The sequence below is a fragment of the Brachionichthys hirsutus genome, chromosome 20 (assembly GCF_040956055.1).
Source record: "Brachionichthys hirsutus isolate HB-005 chromosome 20, CSIRO-AGI_Bhir_v1, whole genome shotgun sequence".
Classification (NCBI taxonomy): Eukaryota; Metazoa; Chordata; class Actinopteri; order Lophiiformes; family Brachionichthyidae; genus Brachionichthys; species Brachionichthys hirsutus.
The window spans coordinates 787,208-805,355 of NC_090916.1; the positions used below are offsets into that span (position 1 = coordinate 787,208).

Sequence of the window (18,148 nt, forward strand, 5' to 3'; positions counted from 1 at the left end):
GTTTCCGTCAGATCGATATGAAAGAGCAAAGAACCGTCCGCGGCGTGCGTGGATGATGCGTGGATGACGCGCGGATGATGCGTCCGGCGGATGAGAACACGGGTTACGTCTCTCTAGTGAGGACGAGGCGACATCACGGAGCTACCGGAGTGCGTCGTTGCGCGTCTCATCCTCCGGTTTGGGATTAACTGGCCGGTGCAAAGTTATTTATACGCAGCGCGCCGAGGCGGGGCTCCGCGGAGCCCGCAGCGGATTGGGCGTCGTTGCGCATCCGTGACGACCAAAGCATAAAACAGACAAGATACAGATTTATTAACGGCGTTTACGCTTTGATGGAGGAATAATAATAAATATAATGTTTAAAAAAAACTATTTTACATCTACAGCCGAGTCTCTGCGGCAGGGTTTGTACTATTCACTTGTATTATTCACAAATTGGTATCTCCACAAGATCTTTCCTCCTGGAACAATCGCCTGAAAGCTGCTGAAATCATGCTCCTATCCTGGACACCGCAAAGCAATGTCTAGGATAGGATAGGTCTAGGATAGGATAGGTCTAGGATAGGATAGGTCTAGGATAGGATAGGTTTAGGATAGGATAGGTCTAGGATAGGATAGGTCTAGGATAGGATAGGTCTAGGATAGGATAGGTCTAGGATAGGATAGGTCTAGGATAGGATAGGTCTAGGATAGGATAGGTCTAGGATAGGATAGGTTGCATTCCTGGCTGCATCAAACAACGGGTCAGAAAAGACTTCACAGTCTTGCAGTCATTGAAGAAGACGAGCTTCAGAATCACAACAGAGTGATGGACTCCTAGAAACAGACGCGTTCTTTGATGCTTCCATCCACCGAGTAACTTGTAATTTTAGCCATTTTGTTTCTTGTTAAACATCCTGTTACTGTCTAAAACTGTTTGTTGTTGTTTAAAACAGACTGAAACAATAATAATTTATAATTTATCAGTCCTTGTTAGCCGTTTGAGGTTTTGTGCTCGTACGCTACTTTTGCTCACATCCTGTGCATCTCCTGGGGGCTAAGCCCCCCCTGTCCTGAAAACCTAGTGACGCCCCTGATGAGGAACTTTACTCGAGTATCAGGACAGACCTGTTTGCCAGCCCAGATGTGGTGCAAATGATTGACCTCACTGGTAGGAACCATGATCACTTAGTGTTTTCCAGGTAAAAGCCTCAACAAAGAAGCACATCAGACGCAAGCTTGAAACTGGATTTCAACCACGGCCACCTAATATAGCAGAACCAGAGCACATGAGTCAGCGCCCCACTTCCAGTGGCCCAGTTTCTGCCAACACTGACAGGAACACCTGAGAGGACAGGGTCTCGCCACATCCTTGGGTCAGGACTTGGTATACGCCGTTACCGGTACTTGTGGCAAGGTGAAGCCAACCAAGCATGTCATACTAGTATGATACTCGCCTTTCCTGTGGAATCATTGACTGGGAATGGGGAACTCACGCACTGAACAGGCTCGGTCAGTGCCTCCTATTGTCAGGGAGAAGAAACAGATACAGCCTTGTGTCTACAAGGCGTTGTCTGGAAGTGGAACACGCAACCTTAGTCTGGAACAATGTTGATCACCTTGAGGAAACAGCCAGTGGTGAAGGGACACCTCACAGGGTCAACGGAATGTCTCAGAGACATCTCATATGGTAAAATAAGGTCAAATAGAGCCACAGCCAGACGAAAAGCCATCGATTTCGTTCTCATATAGTTCCAGAACTGATTTCCTTCAGTTGATAATGAAAGATTTATTCCGTTTCTTGATCAGCTGCATTCATATTTGATACAATCTCTCTCCTCTAGTCCCTTTCAAAACACTTGACTAGAATTTGCCCCCTTGGGTGGTACCGATGGGTGAAACATCTGCTCAGGGCCCGTGGACTTAGTGTGGCAACAAGTCAAGTTTCATGAAAATCCCCGAGTCGTGAGATTCTAGTCGGTTATTTGAAGGAAGCTCAGTTTCCAAACTTACACCATCAAGCCAATCAACTTATCTGCATCTAAAATCAGACGTTATTTTGTCACATCTGGAGTTTCATTCTACAGATCGCTGCACATTTTGTCATGTTGGATCCGTCTTTGATGCTTCCCAGGGACATCAAACGCTTTAAAACGATCCACATCCGACTTCATGTGGAAACTGCATCACGTATTCCAGTCACGTTTATCACCCGTGGAGAAACAGCGAGGGTCGAGGCCTTCGGATTTTATTGCAGTTTTACTTAAGACTGATTTAACACAGAATACGTACAACTCTCCCGTGGAAACTAACAAAGGTCTGAAGACTTCAACACAGTTCCACAAGTATGAAGCAAACAAAAACGAATCTATGAACGATGAATCACATGAACAAGGCTGGCGTTCCGGCTGCATCTGGATGTGAAGGCGGAGGAAAGACGCCTCAGGCCTCTTTGGCCACTTTGGGAGCCTGTCCAGCCTGGTCCTCAACGGTCACCCCCCCCTTCCGCTTCCTCAGCCCCCTCATCTTGCGGGTTTGCAGCTTGGACAGATCCTGCTTCTGCATGTGAACCCGTCCCAGCTTGGTGCCAAAGGTGTCATGGGAGATGTTCTTCTTTTTCTTGGCCTGTAACAGGGAAAGCGAGAAGGACGTCCGTTTGAGGTCATGCGTGGGTCATCGTTAGAGGTCACCCAACAGACAGCTGTGTTGGAGCGGCGCTGAAGCGGGCCGATTCAATAACTCTCTCAAAACTGCTCATATCCAGCATCACCGGAACCAAAATATTCTTGGAGAGCGGCAGCTACGCCGGGGTCACCGGTAACGTTCATATTTTGAAAAAAACGCGCTACAGGCAGAATAACTTCCGGGTCAAAAGCCGAACGCCGCCATCGTCTAATTAGCGATGTTTCATGTTGCCCACTGGCACCGACCTCTTCCCTAAGGTCGTATTGCGATTTCTTCCAGACGTGTTTCAGGAGGTGATTACAGACCCACCAAACTACGAAGGATTGGCTGGAAGGTTTGTTTAATGTTTTGGGGTTGATAAGGACCCAAAATCACCAGAATAGTGTAGAAACATGGGAAAGTGAGTTTTTCATATCTCATTTAATGCAGTATTTCTTAATGCCTTAATGTTGTCGTTTGCACTTCAGGGCCACCGTAGAAGCAAGATGGCGTCGACAGAAATCGACATGATGCCTATTTCGTCATCATTCTACACATTCCTGTCAAGGCGCTGTTAATAATAATAATAATAGTAATAATAATAATGCGTTGGGTTTTTATAGTGCTTTTCTGGACACTCAAAGACGCTTTGCATGATTCATTCACTCCATATTTGGTGGTGTTGAAGCTACGGTTGTAGCCACAGCTGCCCCGGGGTAGATACAGCTGCCCCGGGGTAGATACAGCTTCCCCGGGGTAGATACAGCTTCCCCGGGGTAGATACAGCTGCCCCGGGGTAGATACAGCTGCCCCGGGGTAGATACAGCTTCCCCGGGGTAGATACAGCTGCCCCGGGGTAGATACAGCTGCCCCGGGGTAGACTGGCAGAAGCACCGTCGGCCCTCCTGACCAACGCCGACATTCACACAGGCACTGTGGGTGAAGTGCCTTGCCCAAGGACACAACAACAGTGAGCACATGTGCCGGAGCCGGGAACCGAACCGCCGGCGTCGTCTCGATCATCGAAGGACCCGCTCAACCACCTGCGCCGCCCGTCGCCCCGAGACCCCAAACCGACCGTGTCCCAGCGTGGACTCCACTCACTCCACAGGAAAGCCTAGAGACACGTCCAGGGATTCTCTCCGGGTGAGTTTACCTTCAGAGCTTTCGGCTGCCTGTGCGCCAACTTGTACAAGTCGTCCGACGCCAGATGTGTTCTTCTGAGCACGAAGTCAAACGATGGCCCGATTTCCTCCAGCTCTATCCGAGGGGTCCGGCAGCCGGACTTCTTCAGGAGACACCTGCAGAGACGCAAAGGTTACTCTTTCCCTTGTGGGGAACGCGAGCAGCGGAAACGAGAGGCGCCGGCGTCTCCCGAAACGGCAACGGTGCTTTCTCTGAAGGATTTGTAATCCAGTCGTTTTCGTTACGTTGACAGGCAGACAAGATTCTCCCAGACTCCTCTGAATGCCCGTACCTGTAGCTGCGCATGTAGATCCTGCCATCGAAAGCGGTGAAGTGCAGAACGTGTTCCAAGCCCGCCAGACGGACTGCGGTCACCGTGGGACCTCTGAAGAAATCTGGAGGGCGGGAGCGGGATTACAATACATTCATGACACACGGCCTTCAAACAAGCCCGGAAGCACGTTAGGTGCGATCACACCTATGAGCAGACTCTTCAGGCGCTTGTGTTCGCCGTCGGCGTCGAAGGCCTCCCCTGCAAACACGAGCATCGGTTTGGTTCCCTCGGCGCATTTGCTGACCTGCGGCAGAAAACACAGATCGAGGTCGCAGGACAGCGAGGGTTCAAATCGGCGTTCCCTCAATCAGGAGGAGGCAGGCCTGTAAATAACACCGACAGACGCGCACGGAAGGAGGCTGGATTGTCATCGTCAAGCTCCCAGCAAGAGAAATACAGAAAGGAATCTTTTATTTGCTGCGTTAAGAAAAACACAGGACTTAAAATGATTCGCTAAGGGAAGTGAATACGCCATCAATTCAGAGGTCAGAGGTCAGCGACGACGTGTACCTTAATATCGCTCAGAGAGACGTAGTTCTCGATTCCAAGTTCAATCATATCGAGGACGTGAAAGTCAAAGAGACGACCTGCAGACCAAAGGAAGTAATTAGTGACGGTGAGATGAAGCCCCATGAGGCATCTGCTCACGACACCCCCTACTGGACAAGTGTATAACGACAGGCAGCTGTATCTGAACCACATCATGTGTGCTGCATTGGATTCTGTGTATTCTGCGAGCTTAAATGCTCCCAAAATGGTAATATAATATGGCAGGCTGTGCAACGTCTGTCTGAAAATGGCAGGGGAAGTGCTGGTGGAACTACTGGAGAGCGGTACGGAGGAGGCAGCCTACCGAAGACGAGGTTGTTGGGCCGTTTCTTGTTATGGGAGCCAAACAGAAACAGAGAACAGTCGGACTTCTTGGAGAAGAACTCCTGGGGAAACATCGCACGTCATCCATCTGGATCACGGCGGGACATTCGAGCACTACGCACGATGCGTCTGTGTCTCTTACCAGCGACGTGGAGTCTTCAAATGGCCGCGTGATATTCTTTCTAACGACGAGAAAAGCACACGCACGCACGCACACACACACACACACACACACACACACACACACGCACGCACACGCACACACACACCGCTTTAGTTTGAAAGTAGAGCACGCTTCTCAGTGTAAATGTGATTAGCATATATTTCGACAAAGAACGAATGAACCCCAGTGGAGTATTTCCAGGTAGTACTACTTACTTCTTGTACAACACAGCGCTGGGCTTCTTCAGGGCGTACTGGAGGAAAGACAAACATTGAACTCAACGTGCTGCACGAGTCCAGAGGTTTCACTGAAGCTGAATCAGGCATTGGGGAAACGTCGTATAACTTCTACCCAGGGTCAGTCCGTCGTCACGTTTTTCTCTTCTCCAGTACTTTAAACTAACATCATAATTCCTTTCTTTGCAGACATTTTAAGCGGGTTCTCCAGACACCTGAAAGACTCTGCCTCAATTCAGGCTTTTTTATAATTCCATATGAATGCATTAATTTTATTTCGGCCCACTTTTCAATGAAACGGAGACAAAGGACAATAACACAGAGGCTTTTTAACACTGATGAATGGAAAGGGGCTCATTTAGAAACATCAAACATTCCCGATCACGTTGACAGAAACACTTGTTTTGATCACATCTGCCCCTGAACGCGTCGTCGGGCTACTTACGACGTCCTTCAGCGCCCGGGTGACGCACTGGCTGGTGTTCCCTCCTTTCATAATCATGGCCGTCTTCACCCCTTCAACCAGCTTCGGCGTTCTGCCCTCTAAGAAACGCTTGGAGCGCTTCGTTTTGGGCTTCCTGAGGATAGACAGACACAACATGAGAGATAAGGGGCAATAGGACGGGTCTGAATAAGAAATGCGTGTTAAGGACTGTCTCATTTTATTTATTCATTTTAATGCTTTGGACAGTTTGCCCTAGAAAGAAAGAAGAAAGCTTTATTTCTGTCATTGATACGCTGCAATTACCTTTACACACTAGCACAGCGGTCCCTTGGAGCGACCACACATGCAGGCGCCTTGCTCAAGGGCACCTCGGCAGTGCTCTGGAGGCAGACTGGCCCCTCTCCAGCCACCAGCCCACACTCCACATTTTTGTCTGAGCTGGGACTCGAACCGGCGGCCGTCTCGGCTCCCCAACATACTTCCGCCAAGGTGCATTCTTTATTTGTTCTATATTTATGTTTCCTATTTTTTATTTATTGGTTTCATCTTCCACTTATCTACGTTTTAATCTGCACTTTGTGTCAGCTGCGGTTGTTTTAAAAACCTTATAAATAAAGCTGGGCTGAGTTAGCTATGCTAACGCTAGCGTTAATGTTAGCGTTAGCGTTAGCTTCACAAATCACTTCTAACACTAACGCAAACCAAGTGTTGTCAAACTTACACTACAGCGTCCATCCGCGTCATCTCGCGTCTGAATCTGTAATCCTAGCAGCGGCAGGGAGACCAACGACGGCGGCGTCCACGTGAATTCAGTGCGGAAGACAACACGGGTGGGTTTCTTCTTCTCTGGTGGCGAACACGTCGTTCACTTCCGGCTTCCGGTGAACTACCGCCATCTATTGTCATGAACTATACTACGTCGCCTGTCTACTACTGGTGCCACAGGCAAAAAAAACCTAAAAACTCTTTCTGGTATTTATGCCATTAGTATTAGAAAATATAAATACTAAACTACTTTTAAAAGTATGTAAATTCTGTCACCGTATCTGTGCAGGTTCTCAGTCATCCAGGTCAAGGTAAATCACAAAGAGCAAAAAATAAATAATCAACTGGACTTGATCAAGTTTGGTTGAAGACGTTTCACCTTCATCCAAGAGTCTTCTTTTTTGGACAAATTTCATTTGTCAGAAGGTTCAATTAAGACCGTATTTTCCCAAAAATCTGTGTTCTGACGATTACTTCATGGTGCGGGCTACTTTGCCGCTTTGTCCGTTATCGGGTTGCGGGCTGTACTGGAGCCTTTTTGGTGTTGCGAGGAAGCCGGAGAACCCGGAGAGAACCCACACAGACACGGGGAGAACATACAAACTCCTCAAATACAACTCCCAAGTCGGATTCGGACCTGTGACCTTGCTGTGAGGTACTGTCTCCATCCATGACAACACCCGATGGGTTTCCCGCAGCATATTTATATAAGACGTCTTCCAATTTAGGGGTGCTGGTACCTCAACACTGTACTTCAAGAAATACAAGTCATCTTTGTTACTGTCTGACAAGAAAGCTTAAATTCAGATGTTGTAAGTTATAAAATAAAACATTATCGCCACCTACTGGTGCAAGCAATTATCGCTGGTAAAACAGACCTTTTGAGATTTGATGCTGAGACTGAAGTCATAGGAGCTGAACACCATCTGTCATCGAAAGTGGCCAAACCTTATACTACAAAACCCTAAAGAATGTCAAAGAAACTGTAAAAAATTTGATATTTTGGAGATTTAAAACAACAAACCAGTTAAAATGGTGCAGACACCAATTAGAACATAAACCAGACAAAACAGGAGTTCATGTTAAGGTAGAGGAGAAACCGCCTGCTTCGTAGCCTCTGACCGGATGGTGCTGTATCACACGGCGCTGGCCGGAGCGTGCAGCGCGGCAGAGAGGGGTCAAATGTCAGCCCCTGCAACAGTCAGGTGGTCACCTTTCGGAGATGGAGGCGTTTACTCTGCTGTTGGTTTTCTCTGTAACCACGATTCATTTTGTCTTATTGACAGAAATAAAGGATCATCATCAGCCGATCGTTTTGCTGTGTACTTTAGACCTTTGTAGGAATCACATTTCCCCCTCAGCATTCGTTCATTGAAACGCTTCGCTCCTAGTCGTCTAGAGAAACAGACAAAGAACTGCACAGATATTTATCTTTTATTGAAGCATCAAGCTCGCAGTACAGATATATTTAGCACATCTTGACCATCCAAAGAACAGCAAAAGGAAGAATTAGAACATCCTGCAACTGCACCCTCTCGGGAGGGGGGTTAGGGTTGGGGGGGGGATGCAACATTCAGTGAGCTCTGAAAAGATCTTCCAACATCACAACACACGTTTAGATCAGTGATTTGACAAATAAAATGTTAGGACAAAAGGGGAAAAAGAAAAAGATTGGTCCGCAGCAAAGATACAAAATATTTTTGCATAAAATTAAATTTCTGTTCTACTGAAAAAATGCATTGAATTCAGTGTATAAAAAAATAACAGTGGCAATGATCTACTTGGACAGGACTAAAGGGGGGGGGGGGGTTAAGAACGGCTATTTGATGTCATAAAAGGGCCTAGAAAAGCTGTAGATCAACCCGATGGAAACATCCTTCCAGTGTCACTAAGACGGCGAGGTCCACAGCGGAAAGAGGAGCCGCTCCACCCGTCTCAGGTGATTCGAGTCACTGCTGTGGGTGCACACGCATTCACTCCATCATTGAAAGAAAAGAAAGAACCCGCATAGTGCTGAAAGTAAGTTCTACCTGCAGCTTCGCCTCCTGCTGAACAAGTGACAAAAACTAAAGCTACCCGGCTTTCAGCACTACAGGGTCAGACGATTCCAGGGGGACCCGACCCCTCAGAAGGTACGGAGGGTCCCCCACTAATCCCAGGAAGCAGCATCCACAGCAACGATTTCAGCTGGTAAAATGAGGGGGGGGGTGAATCACAGACACAACGGCCACGTGCAGCGTGGCGGTGCACAAAGGGCATAAAGGACTGCTGGCGGAGTCACATTTCAGACGCGTCTGGGCACAGGAAACGTAATGAAAGTTTGTGTTTATGCAGCGGTTACATGTGGAAGGATCCGGGGTCGCCCCGGCATGCTCAGAACGGCGGGCCTCCATTGTGGGGCGGAAAGAGGCGGAGCCAGGAGGGATATTATGTTGGAAGAAGGAAAATGCTTTGCTGGGCAACTAAGCAAAATGAGTCTGATTCATTATATCCTATTCAGGGAGGGGGGGGGACAGCCAGGAAGCCCCCCCCCCCCCCCCCCCCCCCGCCATGGCTCTGGGACCAGCTGACATGTCTGGCTCTGGCAGACCTGCTGGACAATGGCTGGTCACCAGGGGTCATTGTGTGTGTGTGTGTGTGTGAAGAGGAGGGTTTGCCCTCCTGGAGTCAGCTCAAAACCTGTCCAGGCGTTTCTCTAGAGACACGTACAATCACTGGTTTGGGGCGGGGGCAGAGAATGACTGTCACGTGGGGGGGGGGGGGGGGGGGGCGCTTCCTGTCGATCCCTGCGAGCAGCAGAGCGTCTCCAACGAGTCTCGTATTCAGATTTTTTATTTTTTACGGGCACATGACTATCAAAGCTCGCCCGTTTGGAGAAACGTGAGGATTCGACGGCCGTCGGGATGGAAGCGCATGAAATGAACGACCGCAGTCATCGAGGAGCAAAAAGCTTCTCCAGTGCAGCGTGGCGGCCGGGTGAACTGGCGCCGGCAGCGTTTAATGGGACGGAGCAGCATTAAACAGCGAGTGTGGCCTTCATCTCAGAGGAACCGGAAGTCCCGGCAACGCTACGATCGGATAGGCCGAAAGCTCATCCCGACTAATACATTCATCCAGGCTCGAGAACGGAAGGTCGGCCCTCCTTTCGTACCAAACGGGTTTAAAGTGCACGCCAGACGGGACAGCGGACAAAGGTCGAGCTCCTACGGGCAGACGGGTCTGAGCACGCCGGGGCCCCGGACTAGTGGGGGCGGAAGCCTTGTCTGTGGGGGATGAGGGGGGACACCTGCAGGAAGGGACCGTCATGCCGGGCGCAGATGGACAGCCTCAAGGGGAGCGCGTTTAATTCCTCTACATGCACTTCAAGAGCACGGCAAGAGTGAGCGAGAATATCTAAACGAAGAAAAGAGCTTTCATGCAAGAGGTCGAAATCACAGGTACAACAACGCAAACAACTCAAACCGGAGGAGGAAGGAGAGCGGGCGGCCGCACCCGACGGACACCCGACCGGGAGGAGCCCAGAGCCGCCGCCGCCGCCGCTCTTTTTACGCCTCTTCATCCTAAAATCTCAGCTCTGCTGGTTCAGCTTGCAGGTCTGGGCATAACTTGTGAAGACGAAATTGTAGTCGTTGAACTGAGCCAACTGGTGGTCGAGCCGCTTGTAGCCGTCAACTTTGTGGGCAGAACAGAAGACGCTGCGACATTTGGAGCTCTGCAGAAGCGAAGGAGAGGAGACGCACCTCGGTGACGAACCGCACTGCAGTCACGATGAACAAAACAACAACGACACACACCTGGTTGACAAAAAGCGTGGTCATGAACTTCCCCGGCTTGAACACCGCGACCACCTTCCTGACCAGCTCCTCGTACGACGTCTGGGAGAGGTTGGTTTCGAAGCTCACGTACGAGAACTCCGGCTCCGGGGTGATGTGGATGGTCCAGTAAGTTCCCTGGAGGAAAGCAGACCAATGAGCAAACGTCGACGCCGTCGGCATGACGACGGTCACGGGGACACTCACGTCTGCCTTCATTCCATTCATTGAGTATCCACAAGGGTTGAACATCGTGTCGTCGATCACAGAACCTGGTATCAGGTCACAAATTCCACTCCTCTGAGAAGACGAGAGAACAGAAGCCGATCAATCGTCAGGCGGCGCCGGGGCTCCGACACAACAACCCGCAGCGTCAGGAAGCATTCGGCAAGACGCAATAATGACATTTTTCTGATTTGCTGGTTCCAGCTTCTCAGCTGTAAAGGTTGATCCTGGTCGCTGGTTGGACACGAGTCAGAACGGACTTCCAGAAACCACAGCAGATATTTAATGTTGTTTAATTGCGAAGGAAAGTCGACATACACGAGTGACATCACTTGCAGAAACACCATCTTTCATGTAGAACTGGTCCATAATTGCTGGACTGAGGTCACTCATCAGAACTTCCAGCGTCTGATCTGCCTGCTTGTTCTTCCAGTACTCCGGTAGGTCCAGGGTAAACAGGTACCTGCGGGCAGGGGGCGCGGTGAGACATGTCCTACAGGCAGCAAACACACGCCGGGCACGCGTGATAAAACACCGACGCACTCTGGAGTCCTTTCTTTAGACTGGACTTCATGAGGAACAAAATAAAACGACAAATTCAGGTGTGAGAACGATTAAAAAACATTCTTAGCCGTGATGCTCACCAGCAGTCAGAGTTCAAACGTCCCATACAGTAGGAGGCACCATCTGGAGGAGAGACAGATTTGTTAGTCGCTATGGTTACAAAGAAACCGGCGCTCATCTTCGTGAAGAGGACAGACACAATCGTCAAGTCCTAAATCTTACAAATAAAATATATCGAATATAAAGTGTTAAAAAGACCATTTTAAAACAAATACATTTTACTTGTAAAGTACTTCACAATCGAAACAAATCTCAAAGTGCGACATCAAGAGCGTTAAAATGAGTAAAATGATAATTGAACACAAGGCAGTGTAATCATATTACATTATAACCAGCAGTGACCGATGTATCGTCTCCAATAAGAACAATAAAGCACCTCAATGCTGCTGAAGCTGCCGATTCAGCGTCCTGCCTACCAGATACACGCACGAGTCCCCACGGCAGGCGCATGCAAGTTACACCTCAAGTTAAATCTAATTCCAGAACTACGGCACAATATTTATATTTAACTAAATGATCAATACTATAAACAACGGGTGAATGACAAGCAAATATTATGCAGGGCACGCAGCTCATTCTGAAGAGCGAGGGAGACGAGAGGACGTTAGAGAGACTTGTGTCGTACGTATACTTTACTGTTTCTATTAATGCATCATGTACTGCTGTACCTCGTTTCCCTCTGGGATTATTAAAGTATTCTGATTCAGTCTAAAGAGAAAATAAGAAAAGTCCATTTTAGGACTGCTGTTGATCGTTATGGAGTCTCATTGGTGTGTGAGCGCCGTTACTCGCAGCTGAACAGGCACGACGACCGCCTCTTATTAAAAATAAAGTCGTTGCTCTTTGAAAAGTAAAAGTATCCACGTCGTATAGCAAAACTCAACAAGCTACAAATGACACACTTGGACAAAGTTTCAGGTGAAAATGGACGCACGCGAGGCGGCATTACAAGCTACATACTTGGGAAAATCTGGCCAAGAAAGTCCACTTCCTCCTGGAAGTTTCGATGAGGGAACTCCTGATGGGTTGGCTTCACAAAGTTCTTGCGGGAGTAGAAGAAATTCTGTAAAATATAGAAGCAGCAACGCGATTGGACCACTGCAGCGATCAGACGGACACGAAACGCGGCGTCAGGCTGACCTCGATGGCGTCGAAGCCGCAGTACTCCCTGGCGAGCTCCAGCAGAGGCACCAGTGCTTGCAGTAAGAGGGTGGTTCCGCACGTCTTCAAAATGAAACGTCTCCTGGAGACAAACATGCTACTCTCGCTGCGAAAGGAAAGAAACATGAGCGGCGGAAGTGGAAGGAAGTTTCACTGCACGGGGGGCCGGGGGGGGGGTTGGCTTTACTGCGGTGATCGCAGCATTTTATGGGCCAAGTTCACCTCTAAGACGAGAGCAGCGTCTCACCGGCTGCGTTTACGTGGACAAAATGTCTTCAAGCCGATCCCAGTTCGGAGTAAAGTTATGATCGGACGCACTGTGTTCATAGACCCTAAAAATATTGATCCGATTAGGACTTGCGTGTTCATGCGTCACATTTTCGGTCGGAAAAAAAATATTTTGACATGCGCAATTCTTACCAAATATACAGGAAATAGAAGCCGTTGCGACTTCCGTTGTAAACAGAACTTGGCTCCGCCCTTTTCCGCTTGAAACGTCAGCGTTATTTCGCATGTTTTCCCCGTTTGCGCTTTTACTTTATCGGTACTATCTCCAGCAACGTGTCTGTCTCAGATATTGACTTGCTTTGCTTCAACTAGCTTCCGGGAATAACAGAAGCGCGTTTAGCTAACGTCACAGACATGCGCAGTAAAGACGGCTTGAACGTCGGAATAAGTGTTTTCATGCACCCTGATCGGATCATCAATCGGCATAAACCCCTCCTCTCGATCAGAATAAAATCTTGATCGGGTCAGACTAATCTGACTTGGGTGTGTGTACATGAAGCAGGCTCTTAATCTGATGAAACGAGTCCATTTCTGACACTAGAGATGATGACCTGCGCCCGCCGCTGCGTCTCAAACACTCACCTGAGTATATAAGCTTCCTGCTTGTCAGACTTTGTCACACTTATGATCAAACAATGCACATTCTCCAGAAGCTTGTCCCACTGGAACCTAGCAAAGAGAAATAAAGAGGCGTTAGCGGGTTCATGCACCTCATGATGACACAGACAACCATGTACACAGAGACATAAATACACACTGGAATAAAAGGTATTTCAATGAGTATCGGGTAAATCTCAGGGTCCTTTTTAAGGAATTTGCAGAGTTCGGGCAGGATTTTAACTTACGGTCGGGGTTCTGGTTTTGTTTTTAATCCAGGTGCTGCTTATCCAAAAATGAAACCACTCATTGTGACCGGTGACAGCAAGAAGTTAGAAAACCGATTCCAATAACCGACTGAACTCATTTAGGTACAGCTGCTTAGGATGTCCAGTTAGCTTAGCATCCAGTGTGTTATAGAAAACCAATAGGAGGAGACAGGAGAAAATGTATGACAAAAAAAACACGCGAACAGCCAACCTCTCCCACCGACACCAGATCGATTCAATCGGGAGAGAAGCTCGCCATCCCAGAGGAGGGGGGGGGGGGGGGGTTACGGTGACAAACGCCGCAGAGACCAGATTCTATGTGATCCAGAGGGAGGCATTTGCTGTGCGGAGCAAAGCTGCAGGGTAACGTGAATCTCGCCTCACGCCCATCGCCCCGATGACTACGCAGTCAGCAGCACTCTCCTCCACGACAGGAGGAGCCTGTGCTGCTGACCCCCCCCGCCCCCCCAGCACCCAAAGACAGCTGCAGCGCAAATGCAACTGCGTCACATTCTCAGCCCAACCTTGGAAGGGCGACCTGGACCCGTTCAGAGCAACCCGCAGGGAGGGAGGCCTCAGTGGGGAATTTACCAGCAGCTAGCGTTGCATAGCTGTTGCAATGTTTTCCCAATTAGCTTAGCAACACAGGGCTGCGCTTCAGTCTGAGTCCTCAGGGACGACTCTGATCAATCGCCAGAGGAGAGCACCCACCAGTAGGTGCCGTCGTCATGGGTTACAAAATCAAGCTTCTCTGGCCGAGCTTCCAGTGCGCTGTAGAAAACCAAAACCGCAAGGCGGGAGGAAACGTCTGACGAAACAAGAGCATGCGAGCAGGACAGGAGCCGCATCACGTTTCAGCAACAAACCACCGACGGAGCCGCGTTCCCCCCCACCAATACCCCCGTACGAGTACGCATGTTGGCGTGAGAGGAACGAGACCAGAGTTCCCAGTCTGACGTAAAGGGCGAGAGCGTCAGCGGCACAAGACATTTTCAAACCACTTCCGGAACGAGACTGATTATTTGTATTCAGGCACGCCACTCGATGTCCTTCAGTTTATAGAATTGCCTGATTGCAATTATTTGATGGGTCATCTATCATTTTGCATCAGTGTTCACCACAATGTCTCGCCGCCACTGAGACGCCATTATTCAATAATTCATGTGAGAAATGGGCTTCAGTTAAGAGAAAACACGCCGTTTTATGTCACGCAATTAAGAGCAAGGCTGGAAGACTGACGATTACAACTCAGGATCGGCCGACACGGTTTTTTTATGGCCGATAGATTGTTAGTAGGCAAGGAGGCCGATATTTATTTGCAGTAAAAGTGAAAATATTGGCATCAAAATTTTGAATACAAACTCAAACGAAAAAGTAAACTAAAATATCTTGGTAGTTAAACAACTATTAATGCCCTAAAGTTTTCTCTGCCAGTTTCTGCAGCTTCTCGCGTGCCCCCCCCCCCACACACTTTTCACCATTATCACCGACTATTTCCCGATCAATATTCTCAGAAATCTTTTTTTAAAAGTCTCTGCTGCCTTTGCCTTTGAAACATACGTGCTCCAGAGTTTCTTCACTCGCAAAGCTTTCCGTGTCTGTCACGAGTGCAGCGCACGCAGCTCGCTGCTGATTGGCTGTCTTACCCGCGCCTCAGCGCCGCGTCTAACCAATCAGATGGAGCTGTGGGTGGGCGCTAGGGAAGTGACTGCAGACAGAGGAGTCGCTGCACCAGAGCCAAAATTAGACTGTTTTACGTTGAACTCTTATCGGCCGATGCCAACATGCGTGAAAATACCGACTATCGGCCGATAACCCCCTCGAGCATTTGACCCGTTAGTCAAACCGTGTTTATATGGCATTAACCATGAAATAACAGCAAACATTGTGCCTGAGGTGAAAAAAAGCGTAATTAACTAATTCACTCACGACGACAAATAACAACAAACACGATGGTTCCCCAGCTTCGTACTCGAGGTGGTAACGGAGACGTGGGTCAGGGTGAAATGTACACCAGCGGGTATTCTGGTGGTTCTTCACAGAACGAGGCCTCCAGGAAAGCGCCAGACGCGGCTTGGAATGACCTTCCCTCCCACGATTAGTCAAAACTGGAATTTCAGGAATGTGCCACATTCGGGGAGAAACTTTGAGAGCACAGATGGGCATGAACCAAATGCACCGTAATCGATGTGAAAAACATCAGAAGAATCCATAATTAATTACGAAACCAAACGCCTTCGAGGCCAGAGCCGGGGGAATCTCTAGCGGCAGCGTTTGAGCTGCCTTGGAGCTCTGGGGAAGCGCGTGTGCGTCCCCCCCTCCGTGAATCAGACACCCTTGTGGACTTATTTGGACGCTGGCTGAAGTCCAGTCGGACTGATCCGCTGACACTCTGCAGACCAGCCAGCCTGGTTAACGGCAGGTCACCCACAGCACGGGTCTGATCGGGCCTGAACCTGGCTACAGGTCGCTCACGCGCCGATACAGAACCAATCTCAAAGCTTAGTTAATGGCCACTAACCGATGACCCGGGGGACAAATCCGGACCATTTGGACTGAGATACATTTTGACAAAACGGAAACAAAGGACTAAAATGATCCTCGTCGAAGAGACCGGCAGGACGACAGTTCACCGGGTGCTGCGCCATGAAGGCGGACTATAAAACAATGTCAGGAACCGAATAAGAGAATGAAGAACACACGTTCTTCCTCGGGGGGGGGGGGGGCGGAGTCAGACTGATGCTGCCGCGTACGAGTCCGTCGGAGGTTTAGACCAGCCGTGTTTATAACCTAGCGCCCCTCCCAGACCGAAGAGAACACGGGAGTCCTCGTTTAACTCCACGACCAGAAGTCCATAACGTTTTAATTCATCAATAAACAGAAACGCAGCTTTCGATTGGTCCCCGCTCCGAGCACACGCTGCTCGAAACTCCACTGGGCTGGGGGCAAAGGTCAGCAGGCGTTAGCCGTTCACAGCTAGTCTGAACGCACCATCATCCAGATCCGGCTCCACGCCAGCGAGCAGGAAGAGAAGCTTCTGACCAATCAGAGCAAGGGGGAGGGGATTGTGTGAACGTGACCGGAACAGGGACTACAGGCGGCTCTTCAGTGACTTTCAGATTATTTCTACGGACAGATGCATTAAATAACGGCGGGAATCAGATTCAAGATACTTTATTAAAATAAATGTATAAATAAAATTACCGACATGGTGTTCTGAAGGTTCCCAGACCCGCCCTCGTATAACATCATACCGGCCGCGTCTATTATTGACTGCTACGTCATCCCAGCCACCCAAGGCCTCAGCCAGCCCTCCTGCACAAGCAGCATCAAACCGGAAGGAGCGTTCCGTGCGTGCGTGTGAGTGCGTGCTGGTGAAGAGTGACGAGCGAACACGCAGAAAAACTATTTAACGTAATTTTCTTAACAGACTTTCATTGTGCAGTTTAGCACACTTAGCATATTAGCATTGTATGCTATCTCTCAGGTAAACAACAACAACAACCCGGAGGCGGTGAAGCGCGTGCGGGAGCATCAATGGCCCGCCGGCACGACTCGTGAAGCGGAGCGGCGCGATAGAAAGTAGCTAGCTCCAGCTAGCCCGAAACGAGCTACCGACCCGTTAAAACGACTCGGAGCACGAGATTCGTCTCGTACCGGCCGAACGGACACCGGTACGGAGATAATGTTAATCATTCCCCGGTGGCGGACAGACGTCTGGGCGACGCGGCGCCGCCGCTTGAGGAGGAGGTGGCCATTTTTTAGTGACGACGTAAGTCTGTCCTTAACAGTTGTGTCGTCAGAAATCGGATCCGCAGTTCGGGAGCCAACTCGGGTCGAACTCCACCGAATAGAGACCGAGTCGCCTCCGGAAAAGAAGATTCGACTCCATCCGACCATTTACACGCCACGAACGAAAGGAAGGGGAGAGCCAAGCGGCCAAGCATGTGGCCGGCGTCTCGCCACATGCCTGAGCGAAAAGACACCGGAGACGCCGAATCCAGACAAACCTCGGGATGGTGCGGAGGTCCCCGGTTCCTTTGCCCTCATCCTGCCGAGAGAACCACACCTCCAGCAGCTTCTCGGTCCCCTCGAAGAAATGCGCACTGTTATCTTCCATCATGGGACACCCGACAAAAAAGATTAAACCTAGGCTGCGGCGCTGACAACTTGATTGATCGCCCCTCAATCTATTATTTTTTATTGAGTTACAGTCCTTTAAGCAATCCCGGTGTTCGTTTTCTTTAGTTGCCGTCTTCCCTTTCTCAGAGAACCCCGTTAGCGAGTGCTAGCTAATATCGCCGGCCATACTGTGAACAGCGTTGAGGGGAAAGCGCTCGCTGAATTTATATGCTCGTCCCCCTACGTCACGCTACAGTCCAGCCAATCGGTTCGCACGGTTCTGGATTGTGAGCAAGCGATTGGTTTGGGGGACATTACGTCATAAAGAATGGGGTTGCTCACGTGACGTTTCTTTTGTAGTTTTCTTTTTTACAGCCTAAATGCATGGTGTTTTTAGCAGTTTTAA

General features: G+C 49.3%; 2 protein-coding genes across 3 annotated transcripts; both read right to left on the bottom strand.

Moving 5' to 3' along the window:
- Positions 1–1,767: 1,767 nt before the first annotated feature.
- Positions 1,768–6,697, bottom strand: rpf2 (ribosome production factor 2 homolog). Of its 2 annotated transcripts, none has more exons than XM_068753676.1 (10): positions 6,601–6,697; positions 5,880–6,012; positions 5,414–5,451; positions 5,178–5,217; positions 5,016–5,094; positions 4,673–4,749; positions 4,307–4,406; positions 4,121–4,223; positions 3,800–3,944; positions 1,768–2,604 (listed from the first exon to the last, which is right to left on the bottom strand). In XM_068753676.1, exons 1-10 carry the CDS (start codon positions 6,621–6,623, stop codon positions 2,422–2,424), a joined length of 921 nt encoding a protein of 306 aa, XP_068609777.1. In that variant the 5' UTR covers positions 6,624–6,697; the 3' UTR covers positions 1,768–2,421. The 2 variants fall into 2 exon arrangements, with proteins under 2 accessions (XP_068609777.1, XP_068609776.1); XM_068753675.1 differs by having other exon boundaries at positions 5,016–5,097.
- A 1,363-nt stretch (positions 6,698–8,060) lies between these two features.
- On the bottom strand, positions 8,061–17,920 carry amd1 (adenosylmethionine decarboxylase 1). The gene is made up of 9 exons (XM_068753572.1): positions 17,631–17,920; positions 13,337–13,423; positions 12,446–12,572; positions 12,266–12,368; positions 11,326–11,368; positions 11,000–11,144; positions 10,664–10,756; positions 10,439–10,594; positions 8,061–10,356 (listed from the first exon to the last, which is right to left on the bottom strand). Exons 1-9 carry the CDS (start codon positions 17,741–17,743, stop codon positions 10,213–10,215), a joined length of 1,011 nt encoding a protein of 336 aa, XP_068609673.1. The 5' UTR covers positions 17,744–17,920; the 3' UTR covers positions 8,061–10,212.
- Positions 17,921–18,148: the final 228 nt, after the last annotated feature.